The following is a 13146-nucleotide window of genomic DNA, read 5'->3' on the forward strand; positions in this document are numbered from 1 at the left end:
TGCCTCATCTAGCCATGTTTTCTAAGATCAATTTCAGTTAATGCAGCCTGATGCTGTGGACAATGTCTTTGCAGCTATAAGCCTGACCACATGCCCTCTCAGTCCTCATGGCTAATTAAGGCTAGCTGGTGAAGCATGGCTGGGTGGGTCCAGGGGTTAGTTAATGCATTGTGTGATGGAATAGAGATGTAAAATTTCTGGAAAATTTGAGGCCGTGGAAAAAGCTGTTTCCCCCCCAAATTTCATGAAAACTGAAAAATAAGCAACACTTATTTTTTTAGTGCTCTTTACATATCTAAAGTCACTTTGTTGCCTTCCCCAACCTGGTACCCTCCAGATATTTTGGAGTTCAGCTCCCATCAGCCTCAGGCAGCATGGCCAATGGTCAGGAATGCTAGGCACAGTAGTCCAAAACATTTGAGAACACCAGGTTGGGGAGGCCTGCTTTAGGAACATAAAGCAGTTTTCCGTTTCTAAAGTTATGTAGTGTGCTCATAAAATTATCAATATATTTTAAAACTTTAAAGAGTAAACTCAGTGAATTTGTAATTATTGTCTGAATAGATTAGAACTACACTAAGGGTGCAATCCTATCGAGATAGGCGGCTGCCTCTGAACTCAGAGGCAACTGCCTATCCAAAGCAGGGCAGAAGCACGGGGGGGATTGTTCCCTCCGCACTCTTCCTGCCCTTTTTCGGCTGTCCACAATTTTCCGATTGTGGCTGTCTGGCCGTGGGCAGATGGAGCGGGGAAGGAGGCTGCTGTATGACACATAGGATGATTATTGATTAGATCAATAATTTTAATAAGGAATGAAAGAACTAACTATGCTGGGAATCTTACAGGGAGGATTTTAAAAAGTGTTTTCCCCTATGGCTTCATTATTTCCAGACATTTTACATCTCTAGTCTTCCTATAAAGGTGTTCTTATTATCGTAGTTTTTAGAAATCATTTTGGGGGGAGTAAAGGTTGGGTAACAGTATATAAATACTTTGTCCTAAATTCTAAAAGAAAAATTTCATAATCCAAAGCTGTTCAATTTTTCCAGAAAAAACAGTCCTGGGGGGACATTTTTTCCTGAATTTTTCCAGGCCTTCACATCTCTATGAAAGAGTGGATTCTGCAATCTTGAGGGAAGCAACAGTGCAACTGCTCCTGAAAAAGCCCTCTGTAGACCCAAGGATTTGTGATCGCTATTGCCCAATTATGCATACCCGATTTTTAGGGAATGTGATTGTGCTGTTCCTGAGGGTTAAAGGACCCTTAAGAACAGCGATGGAGGCGGTATTGGCAAAAGTTGCCCACTCCACTGAGAGATGCCTTCAGTCAGCAGAGGTACACCAGGAACACCTTTGCTGTATTTAACATGTGGCAGCCCAAACTGAACATGAATACTTTAAGAATTAATCAGTACCAAATTGACCATGCTACCACCTCCCAAGAAGATTATTTCTGTTTAAATGGGAAGCATCTGAACAAGTCTCCCGCTTAGTTTCTCAAATTTGCTATCTTCTCAGCCATTAAAATAAGTTTGTGCTAAATTGGAACATCTTCATTAGATACTTCCATAGAATTCTATACAGAGGGTGGTATCCAATTACTGTCCCTGTGGAACAGGGAGGGGGGCAATTACCTCTCCTCTCTGCAGCCAACTATGCCACACACACACACACCTGCTCTGGCGATTTGGGCAGATTTGGAGGATTGGGGGAGCTGCAGGGTGAGGAAGAATAACTGCAAATTTCCCCCTCCCCTTTCTGCTGATGGATGTCTACTGTCAGTTAAGGGTCACAAGCTGGAAATAACCCAGGTAGCATTATTACTATCAGTTTGAGGAGTTGAGACTGGTTGGGCCTATGATTGAAAATTAGTGTAAAGAATTCAGAAAATGATTCAATGTCCAAAAGACAGACTGTACATTTAATATTTTCTTTACATCACATGACAGGAGCATTATATAGTACAAGGATCCAACATTATTCAATTTCTACTTTTCTCAAGTATAAAAGACTACACTTGAAGATAAGCAGGTTACCTACAACAGTGACAATATTCTTCAGAATTCAAACTAATCTCAGTAGTGGCAAGCCATGACCATTACAAGTAAAAGGGTTTATTCTTTAAATATTTAAATTAAGCAATGCAAATAACATTTTGGAAAATTCCAAAATGTGAACATCAGATATAACAGCATATGGACATTTGGGGTGGGGAGGGGAGCACTTTAGTACTTTTGAATTAATGTATCATGACAAAATATATTCCCTTAAGAGTTAGTGATAAAATTGAAGTGTAATTAATTTAGCAGTGTTCCTCGTAGAATGAGAATTCAATTTACACGCCTGATATACTTTCCCCTGAAAGACAGTTTCCTGGATAAGTGAAGATGCACATTACCATTACAGGCAAGCAAATGCATGCTTATCATCTGAATTTTTTAAACAAGGAAGACAATAACGTCATCTGAATGCAATTGTTAACTTCTTACTACTTTTGTCACCAGTACATACACCTCTAACAGTGGGTTCTATTTTGAAAATTTTACTCTTACCCAGGTCATACCATATTCACATACTTCTGACCAATTTGTTTTACCAAATTCCAGCAACTGAAAATCTTACTTTGAAAGACACCATTATTTCAAACACATAAGTATGGGGCTATAAATATTCCATTTAATCTGTTAATGAATTTTGTAGTACAGAATTTCCTTTTAACTACTGGACAGTTAACTGAATATATGGCCACCATAAAAGTTTTTTGTAAACAAGATGCAGGTGAAAAGTTTTCCCGGCTTCCTTTTCACTTTCTCAAAGACATCAATACTATTACAGATGCTGTATATAAGAGTGCACTTTGTATTAAAAACAATCAATTGTTTACACTTTAAGAAAACTTTACATATGTACAAAATTACACTTCAGGAATGATTTTTAAATCCCAGAATTAACTGAAAAAAATTATTTCCCTTCACTTAAAATTTTTAACTCTTTCACGTTATGGTCATTTGCCACTGTTACAGCATGGTCCAGTGCTCGAATACTTGATAGAAGTTTTATTATCTGTTTTATATGCTCCCTAAGGAGAGAAGAAAAAATAGTCAGCAGGGTCGTTGTTTTTGAACTAACTGCAGTTAAGCATCACTGGCTGATACATGAAGACAAGGTAAACCAGGAGATTGTTTGAATACAATCTCATACACACACACTCTCTTATCACCACCTTTCTTGCTCCTAGCAGAATTGCAGGGTCAAAATATCCTCTGGTTAGTCATCTAAATGCATTTTACACATACAGGTTACATAGAAATAAAATAGCCAGATGCTGTAGTAAGTAGTGATGGGAGAACTCCCCTTGGCACAATTCAGAATTGGGCAAGCAATTATGAGTATCATTGGAGATTGCAAAGTAATAAGCATGTTTAGAGTGAGAGCTCTAAACATAGGGATGTTGTGGGCGCCCGACTGGGTCCGGGAGTCCGTCACCCCCCACATGACCCCCGGACTGCGCCTGCCGAGACACTGTCCTCGCTCGCCCCCCGCTCGCAATATGCATCTAATATTGTGTATATTAAGCTTTCCCGGCCCCCAAGCTGTACATATTTAAAGATGCGCATTTTTAACTTTCTTTTTGCGCACACAACAAAGGCGGGAAAATGGCAGGCGCTCACCGAATGGGATCGCGGTGAGTCCAGGCAAGTCTCCGAGCTTGTGGGTGACCAGAGCGTGGGTCACGGGGGGGCGAGCACGGGCCACACTTCTGTGGGCGCCCAAAGAACCCAAGCTGGGATGGGTTCTCACATCCCTGTCTAAACATGCTTATTATAGTTTGCACATGCACATTTCCTCCTGGAATTGTGAGCATTCTCACAATGCCACTTGAGAGCAGCAGGGTGGGAATAGGCAGCTCTAAATCAGTAGCACTGTGCTGTGGCAATAGGTTCCTCCTAGTTGCTCCTAGAACTCCCAAAGTGCAAGCAGAGCCAGATTGTAGTGACTGGGGGTTAAAAACATCCCACCCTCAATGGTTAGACTTATGGAATTGCTTTAAAGGTCACATTTATATGCTCCATGCCATCGGGGCATCCTCAACTTCCTCAAAATTTGGAAAATTGAGAAATTGTATTCTGAACCTGTTATTTCAGAAATTATGTTATTTGTGTAGTAGCCATGCTTTAAGCAAGCAAAGAAAGATACCCAATCATGCTCACAATTACAATATGAAATCCTTAATCTAGTGATCCGCTAGAAAAGGAACAATAGCTCAATCTGTAAGCATAGTTTTGGAGCAAGACAGGATAGTGATTCTGTTTGTGTACCTCCCACCTCACTGCTCAACAGTCTCCCTGCCTGAGCTGTTTGAGATTTAACACTGGAAGGATAAATGCTCACTTGCTTACAAACTCACTTGCTTACAAATGCTTACAAACTTTGACAAGTTTGTAAAATATTTTGCTGATAAAATCAGTATCTGCTGACTCCACATTAAAAACAGATTCAAGTGAGATGCTTGAGACAACCATCTCTCAAATGATGATGGATGAGTTTGTATGTTTTGCCTGAGGATGTAGACAAATAGGCTGGAGGTGTGAGATCGACTACCTGCCCCTTAGATCCATGCCTATCCTAGCTTGTAAGAGCTACCTGATTGGGTAATGGAGTTGATAAATGCCTCCTTGAAAGAGGATCACGTTCCAGCTTCTCTAAAGGAGGCCTGTGGTAAAATCTTAATTGAAGATGTTTTCACTGTTTCACACCATTCTTGATCATTATTGGCCAGTCCTCTAATCTCCCTTTTTTGAGGCAAAGTCTTGGAGCATATGGTGGTATCACAACTCCATGTTTTCTTGGATGAAATGGATTATCTGAATGCTTTTCAGTATGGATTCAGGCTTGGTTTGGGGATGGAAACAGCCTTGGTCAACCTTGGTGGGTGATCTATGCCAGAAGCTAGACAGGGGAAGTACATCCCTGTGGGTTCTGCTCAACCTCTCAGACGTATTTGATACCATCAATCATGGCACCCTTCTGAGATGGCTTGGCTGGTCTGGGTCTTGGAAGTACCAAGTTGTGGTGGTTCTGGCCATATTTGGCTAAGCATTTCCAGAACATGGTCTTGAGGGACTATTGCTTGGCCCTTTAGCCTATGGGGAGGAGGGTCTACTTATCTCCCATGCTTTTAAACATCTACATGAAGCCACAGTGAGGGGCCACGCTGAGTTTGTGGGTCAGGTCTTATCAGTATGCTGATGATACCCAACTCTATCTCTCTTTTTCAATGAATAGGCTGTGGAAATTCTGAACCACTGTCTGGGTGCAGTGAGGGATTGGAAGTGGGTGAATAAACTGAGGCTCAATCCAAACAAGACAGCAAACAAGCTAACCTAGGATTGAGAGTACAACCTGTTCTCAGTGGGGTAGCACTCTCTCTGAAGGTTCAGGTACACAACCTGGTTTAGATGGTGATCCAGCTGCAACTCTTCCTGGGGAAGGTGGATTTGGCCATAGTGATCCACACCTTAATCATTTTGCATCGATATCACTGTAACATGCCTCTGAATAGTGTTCAGAAACTACAGCTAATGCAGAATGTGGCAGCCAGACTTTTGTCTGGTGCGCATTGCATAGACCATATAACACTAGTCTTGAAACAGCTTCACTGGCTTCCTACTTGTTTCTGAGCCCAATTCAAGGTGCTGCTTCTTAACTATAAAGCCCTAGGTGGCTTGGGGCCAGGGTATCTGAAAGACCACCTCCCCCCATATGAACCTGCCTGGAACTATATTAATCATCCAAACTTCTGTTACATGTCCCAGCCCCTAAAGGGATGAGGCTGTGGTGACTCAAGACAGGGTCTTTTGTAGACCAGTGCCTTGGTTGTGGAACTCCCTTTCCAGGGAGGTTAGGCTGGCTCTCTCAGGAATGGCCTTCAGATGGCTGGTAAAAACTATGCTGTTCTGCCAAACTTGATTACTGTTGCTCTTTGATTTTAGAGAAGGTTCCGGTGTTGCTTCAAATGTATGTACTTTATCAGTATTGTTTTAATTCCTAAGGAGGTTTCCTCTAACCATTCAAATGCAAAATGAAAACAAACTCTCCCCCAATCCACTTATCTGTTGTTGTTGTTGTTGTTCAGTCGTGTCTGACTCTTCATGACCCCATGGACCACAGCACGCCAGGCCTTCCTGTCCTGCGCTCTCTCCCGGAGCATGCTCAAGTCCATATTCATTGCATCAGTGATGCTATCTAGCCATCTCATCCTCTGCCGTGTCCTTCTCCTTTTGCCTTCAGTCTTTCCCAGCATCAGGGTCTTTTCCAGAGAGTTTTCTCTTCGCATTAGGTGGCCAAAATATTTGAGCTTCAGCTTCAGTATCTGTCCTTCCAATAATCACTCAGGATTGATTTCCTTTAGGATTGACTGATTTGACCTCCTTGCAGTCCAGGAGACTCATAGGAGTCTTCTCCAGCACAACAGTTCGAAAGCATCGATTCTTCGGCGCTCAGCCTTCCTTACAGTCCAGCTCTCACAGCCATACATTACTACTGGGAAAACCATAGCTTTGATTATACAGACCTTTGTCGGCAAGGTGATGTCTCTGCTTCTTACTATGCTGTCTAGGTTTGCCATAGCTTTCCTCCCAAGGAGCAAGCGTCTTTTAATTTCATGGCTACAGTCACCGTCTGCAGTGACCTTGGAGCCCAAGAAAATAAAATCTATCACTGCTTCCATTTCTTCCCCTTCCATATGCCAGGAAGTGAAGGGGCCACATGCCATGATCTTAGTTTTCTTAATGTTGAGTTTCAAACCAGCTTTTGCACTCTCCACTTTCACCCTCAACAAGGGGCTCTTTAGATCCTCTTTGCTTTCTGCCATTAGGGTGGTATCGTCTGCGTATCTGAGGTTGTTGATAATTCTCCCGGCAATCTTAATTCCGACCTGTGATTCATCCAACCCGGCGTTTCTCATGATGTACTCTGCATATAAGTTAAATAAGCAGGGCGACAATATGCAGCCTTGTCGTACTCCTTTCCCAATTTTGAACCAATCGGTGGTTCCATGTCTGGTTCTTACTGTTGCTTCTTGACCCTCGTACAGGTTTCTCAGGAAACAGGTAAGGTGGTCTGGTACTCCCATCTCTTTCAGAATTTGCCAGAGTTTGTTGTGATCCACACAATTAAAGGCTTTAGCGTAGTCAATGAAGCAGAAATAGACGTTTTTCTGGCTCTTGCTTTCTCCATGATGCAGCGAATGTTGGCGATTTGATCTCTAGTTCCTCTGCCTCTTTGAATCCCAGCTTGTACTTCTGGTAGTTCTTGGTTCGCATACTGCTGAAGCCTAGCTTGTAGGATTTTGAGCATCACCTTGCTGGCATGTGAAATGAGCACAATTGTACGGTAGTTTGAACACTCTTTGGTGTTGCCCTTCTTTGGAATTGGAATGTAAACTGACCTTTTCCAGTCTTGTGGCCACTGTTGAGTGTTCCAAATTTGTTGGCATATTGAGTGCAGCACTTTAACAGCATCATCTTTGAGGATTTTAAATAGCTCAGCTGGAATACTGTCATCTCCGCTAGCTTTGTTGTTACTAATGCTTCCTAAGACCCACTTGACTTCACTCTCTAGGATGTCCGGCTCAAGTTTAGTGACCGTACTATCATGGCTATCACCACATATCTGTGCTAGGTTTTAAAAAAGTTAACTCCTTTGGTGGAATTAACGATCTACAAGGCGTTGTAGGAGAATGCATATATCTTTGCCAAGTTACCAATTTAGTATTGTTTTAGGGTTTTTCGGAGGTGGGGTGGGAAATTACTATATTGTATGGTTTGTGGTTTCACTATAAATCACCTCAAGCACTCATGGAGTGAAGGGGCAGTTCAAAAATAATTAAATGAATAAATACCTAAAATACAACAAAAACAAATATCAAATTATTATTTAAGTATGGTACCCATGCGAATAGTCTATACCAGTCTTCCCCAATCTGGTGCCCTCCAAATGTTTTGGACACAACTCCCATATCCCTAACCATTGGACATGCTGGCTGGGGCTGATGAAAGTCATAATCCAAATCACTTGGAGGGCATCAGCTCGGAGAAGACTGGTCTAAACATTATATAAGATTGCTTACCTCGCATTTCTTTTTTCTACATCAGAGCTTCCAATGCTGTTTCTGTATACTGTATCAGCAAGATGAACAAGGTATCTACAAAGGTTTTCTAGATGTGATATTGTCTTATTTCCTTTAAGATGAGTGAACCACTGTTTAGGAAAGCAGCTGATTACCTAAAGAATGGAAAAGGGTGGTTTAGAACACTGTTAAGGCTGCAATCCTATACTCATTTATCTGAGAGTAAGTCACATTGAACTCAATGAGGCTTACTTCTAAATACACATATATAGGATTGCCCTGTAAAAACTCAAAACAAGGTCTGGCTATTTGTATATGGCACAAGAAAGGAAGCCTTTGGCCCCTCCCCAACCAAAGGGTGGGCTACTTAAAATCTGTGAGGGAAGACAGAAGAGGAGAAGCTCAGGCCATGGAGCTCATGCCATCAGCTCCTGAAGTGACCTTCAATCAGCTTGAGAGAACTATATTGTAGCATTCGTTTGGATTTTTTTGGTAACATTTGTTTTGTTTGTTTCAGTATTTAAAAATTATAAACTGCCTTGGCAGAAAGGCAGTATAGAAATGTATTAAATAAATGTGCGATACTATTCAGTAGCAACACTGACCAACATTATCTGAAATGGAATGTCCCTTAAGACAATGCCTGAGGTTTCCAGAGGATCAAACAGTGTCCAGAATTCACTGCAAATCACTGAATTAAAATCTTGATATCTAGGTGCTTAAATTTAAAGTAGCCCACCCTCACTCCCCCAAAACACCTTGTAACTGTCAATTGATCTCTGTGTTAACGCTAACACAAGAAAGCATGCACACGAGATATATATTGAAAATATAGCTCTTCTTTTTGTGACAAAAGGGCAGCAGCCAAGTCAGGCTCTGCAGATCACTGAAGTGGTTAAAGCTCCTGTAGGCTGGCACATTTAGCAATAACCAGCCCTCATGTCCATGTGAAGCTTCCGCCCCCTCCCTCTAGGAGAGAAAAGCCTGGAACGTGTCATCAACTGTCAAGGACCAGAACAGTGCCATAAACACCACAATGTATTCCTAATATATTGTACTTTTTTGAGATAGTAAAGGGGATTTTTAAAGGGGATTTTTTAATTTTTTTTTAAATTTTGGGGGGGATTCTATTGTGTTTTTAGGGCTGGGTAGCCTGCCTGATAGGCTGAAGCGAGGGGGCATATGTCCACCTGATGGAGGCAGTGGGGGGAGCGCTGGGGGCCAGAACATACCGAGGCTGGGCAGCAGGCGCTGGCGGAGTGATGGGACAGGCCATGCCAGGTAAGGGGAACAAGGGGGAGATGTGTAATATCTGTCCCACGTTCCGGGCCTGTCCAGAGCCAAAGGATGGCTGGGGGAGGCGTGACCCCATCTTCTGGCCTTCGTTTGCTGCTCTGCAATGCCAGGTCTGTTACCCAGAAAACCTCCCTCATCCATGTCATGATCTTCGATGAGTGTGCAGACCTGGCATGTATTACGGAGACCTGGCTGGCTGAGGCCGCTGCTCCAACTCTTGCGGCCATGTGTCCAGACGGATTTTCATATGCACAGCAGCCGAGGGCTGGGAATGGGGAGTGGCTGTTATCTACTGAGAGTCCTTGGTCTTCACCAGACCCCCTCTCCGGGAGACCAAGGTTGCTGAGTGCATGTACTGGAGGTTGGGCCCAAAGGGCAGTCTGGGGATTCTGCTCGTTTACCTTCCACCCTGCTGCACGACTGACTCCCTGGCCGAGGTGCTTGAGGTGGTCTCTGATGTGCGTGTGCAGTCCCCTAACTTATTGGTGTTGGGAGACTTCAACGTATATTCAGAGGCTGTCCTCACAGGAGCACCTCGGGACTTCATGGAGACCATGGCTTCCTGGGAGCTGCACCATATTCCAACTGGGCCCACCCATGTAGCCGGTCATGCACTGGGCTTGTGTTTGTTTCTGGAGAAGCGGGGAGTGATCTAGAAGTCGGGGGTATATCCACCACCCCCTTGTCACAGTCAGATCACTATCTGGTGATGTTAGACTTCTTGGCTCCACAACCCCTTTGCAGGGGTGGAGGGCCCATTAAAATGGTCCGCCCAGGCATCTTATGGATCCAAATGGATTCCTGAACGCGCTTGGGGATTCTCTGGCCACTCGGTCGAGACCCTGGTGGGTGGCTGGAATGCCGCAATCACTGGGGCATTAGATTGGCTGGCTCTGAAACGTCCTCTCCCCGCGAACAGGGCTCGGACTGCACCATGGTTCAATCCGCAGTTACGAGCTCTGAAACAGAAGGTGAGACGGCTAGAGCGCCAGTGGCAGAAGTCTCGCTCCAAAGACGATCAGACACGGGCTAGAGCTGTATCTTCAGCCTATCACATGGCGGTGAAGGCAGCAAAAAAGGAATATTATGCTGCCTCCATCGCGTCTGCAGAGTGCTGTCCCAGGAGGCTGTTCCAAGTGGTCTGGAGCCTGGTTGGTCCAATTGCTCCAGAACCGCTGGAGCTCCTGTGAGGCCTTGGTAAGGCACTTTGCAGATAAAATTGATCGGATTAGGAGTGTTATTCCGTGCACTGTGGATACAGTTAGTGAACAAGAGGCAGTCTGTGGCAAACCAGTTTTGTGGGATCGTTTCCAGCTTCTTCCTTCTGATGAAGTGGACAAGGTGCTTTCATCTGTAAGGCCGACCACCTGCTTACATGATCCTTGCCCATCTTGGCTCATTATGAGCTGCAGAGAGAGGCTGCGTGAGGGGATCAGGGCGGTGGTGAACACCTCCCTTGAGGAGGGAGTGATGCCATCAGTCCTCAAGGAGGCAGTGATAAGACCGCTTTTAAAAAAGCCCTCCTTGGATCCCCAAGTTCTGAACAACTTTCGCCCAGTCTCGAATCTGCCATTTTGGGGCAAGGTGATTGAGCGGGTGGTGGCGATGCAGTTGAAGGCACACTTGGGAGAAGCCAATTGTCTAGATCCATTTCAGTTGGGCTTCAGGCCTGGGCATGGGACAGAAACAGCCTTGGTGGATGATATGAGGAGGGCTCTGGATAGGGGCGAATGCTCCTTCCTTGTTCTCCTTGACCTCTCAGCGGCTTTTGATACCGTTGACCACGGTATCCTCCTGGATCACCTGGAGGGGTTGGGCATTGGAGACACCGTATTACGGTGGTTCCGGTCCTTCCTCTCCGGCAGGTAATAGAGGGTAGCACTGGGAGAGGAGGTTTCAGAACCGTGGCTGCTCACTTGTGGGGTGCCACAGGGTTCCATCCTCTCCCCAATGCTATGTAACATCTATGTGAAGCCGCTGGGGGCTGTCATCAGGAGGTATGGGGTGCAGTGTCATCAGTATGCAGATGACACGCAGCTCTACCTCTCGTTCAAATCTTCACCAAGGTTGGCTGTAGAATCCCTGTCCAAATGTCTGGAGACAGTGAGTGGCTGGATGGGGAGGAATAAGCTGAAGCTGAACCCTGAAAAGACTGAGGTACTTTTGGTGGGAGACAAGAGGAGGTTGGGGGATGTTGACCTGGTGTTGAATGGGGTACGGCTACCCTTGAAAGATCAGGTCCACAGCCTGGGGGGTCATCTTAAACTCCCAGCTGTCCATGGAGGCTCAGGTGTCAGCTGTGAGTGGGACAGCGCTGTACCAACTCCATCTGATACAGTGGCTGCGCCCCTACCTTCCCGACCATCTGCTCCCATCGGTAGTACATGCCCTGGTCTCCTCTCGTTTAGACTACTGTAATGCATTCTACTTGGGGTTACCCTTGAAGATGGTTCAGAAGCTGCAGCTGGTACAGAACGCGGTGGCTCGCCTGATTAAAAGCAGCTGCTGGCGAGATCACATCACTCCAGTGCTGAAGGAGCTGCACTGGTTACCAGTTGTTTTCTGGGCCAAATTCAAGGTGTTGGTTTTGACCTTTAAAACCCTATGCGGTTCCGGCCCAGCCTATCTCAAGGAGCACCTCCAGCAACACCAGATAGGCTGCTCAACAAGATCAGCCTTGGATGGCCTTCTCTCTGTCCCATCAGCCAGGACAGCTAGGCTGGTGAGGACAAGGGAGAGGGCCTTCTCTGTGGTGGCCCCCACTCTGTGGAACTCCCTCCCTAGGGAACTCCGCCATGCCCCCTCTTTAATGAGCTTCCGCCACACATTAAAAACGTGGTTGTTCAGGCAGGCATTTGGGGTTGGTTAGGGTAATTTTAGAAATGTGATGTTTTTAATGTTGAATTTTATTGTTTTGAACTGTTTTTAATGTTGTACATTGCCCATTGTTTTTAATGTTGTACACTGGGTGACCAGCCAGATGGGTGATGAATGAATTTAATTAATTAATTAATTGTAAGCCACTTTGGTAGCCAGTCTCTGATAAAAAGATGGGCATAAATATAATGAGCCATAAAATGTTAATTTCACTTTTGATTATTTAAAAGCTGTGCTGTGTTAGTCCAGTGTGGTACTTTAAGCTGAAAGACCGTGACTTTGCCGAGGTCACCCAATGAACTTGATTGGCTGAATGGGGATTTTAATGAATGAATAAAACTAAATATCCCCAAATTCTAGCCATTATACTATATTACTTCTCAATACATTTGCAACAGGCTCCGAATGGGATTCTAAAAATAGAAATGAGATTACTAAAGTGATGTGCTTACTTACACTTTGAGCTTTCTTAATACTGTCATCTCCATACTCAGAATTCTGGAAAGCCATGAGGATGTATCTATTTAGCAAGCCATCTATTGATAACTCTTGTAGGGTTTTGTTGGAAAGGATTCCATGCCACTGCAGGAAGTTTCCCAATAACTAAATACACCCCCCAAAAAAAGAAGGTCAGACATCAAAAGCAGAACAGTAGCTCTGCAGTAACATTTATATTTGCAGATTGTCATGTATGGGTACCACAAATGGGAACGTTTCAATTTTATTTATTTACTACATGCATATACAACCCAAAAGCTGAAGCTCTCTGGGCGATTCACAACAATTAAAATTATAAAATACAACATGATAAACTACAATATAAAATAAAAATTAAAACCATA

The 13146-nt window shown here is 44.2% G+C and overlaps 1 protein-coding gene across 2 annotated transcripts in view; it reads right to left on the reverse strand.

The window, feature by feature from the left end:
* Nucleotides 1-1900: 1900 nt before the first annotated feature.
* Nucleotides 1901-13146, reverse strand: part of PAXBP1 (PAX3 and PAX7 binding protein 1) — a 47982-nt gene continuing 36736 nt past the window's right edge. For both annotated transcript variants that reach the window (XM_084843606.1, XM_084843605.1), the window contains exons 16-18: nucleotides 12761-12907; nucleotides 8132-8286; nucleotides 1901-3079 (exon numbers count right to left, since the gene is read on the reverse strand). In XM_084843606.1, the coding sequence (XP_084699732.1) occupies nucleotides 2962-3079; nucleotides 8132-8286; nucleotides 12761-12907 (420 nt within the window). In that variant the 3' untranslated portion in view covers nucleotides 1901-2961. The remainder of the gene's footprint in view (nucleotides 3080-8131; nucleotides 8287-12760; nucleotides 12908-13146) is intronic.

The sequence above is a fragment of the Heloderma suspectum genome, chromosome 3, assembly GCF_057233095.1.
Source record: "Heloderma suspectum isolate Gila_16-S chromosome 3, 16-S_ref, whole genome shotgun sequence".
Taxonomy (NCBI): domain Eukaryota; kingdom Metazoa; phylum Chordata; class Lepidosauria; order Squamata; family Helodermatidae; genus Heloderma; species Heloderma suspectum.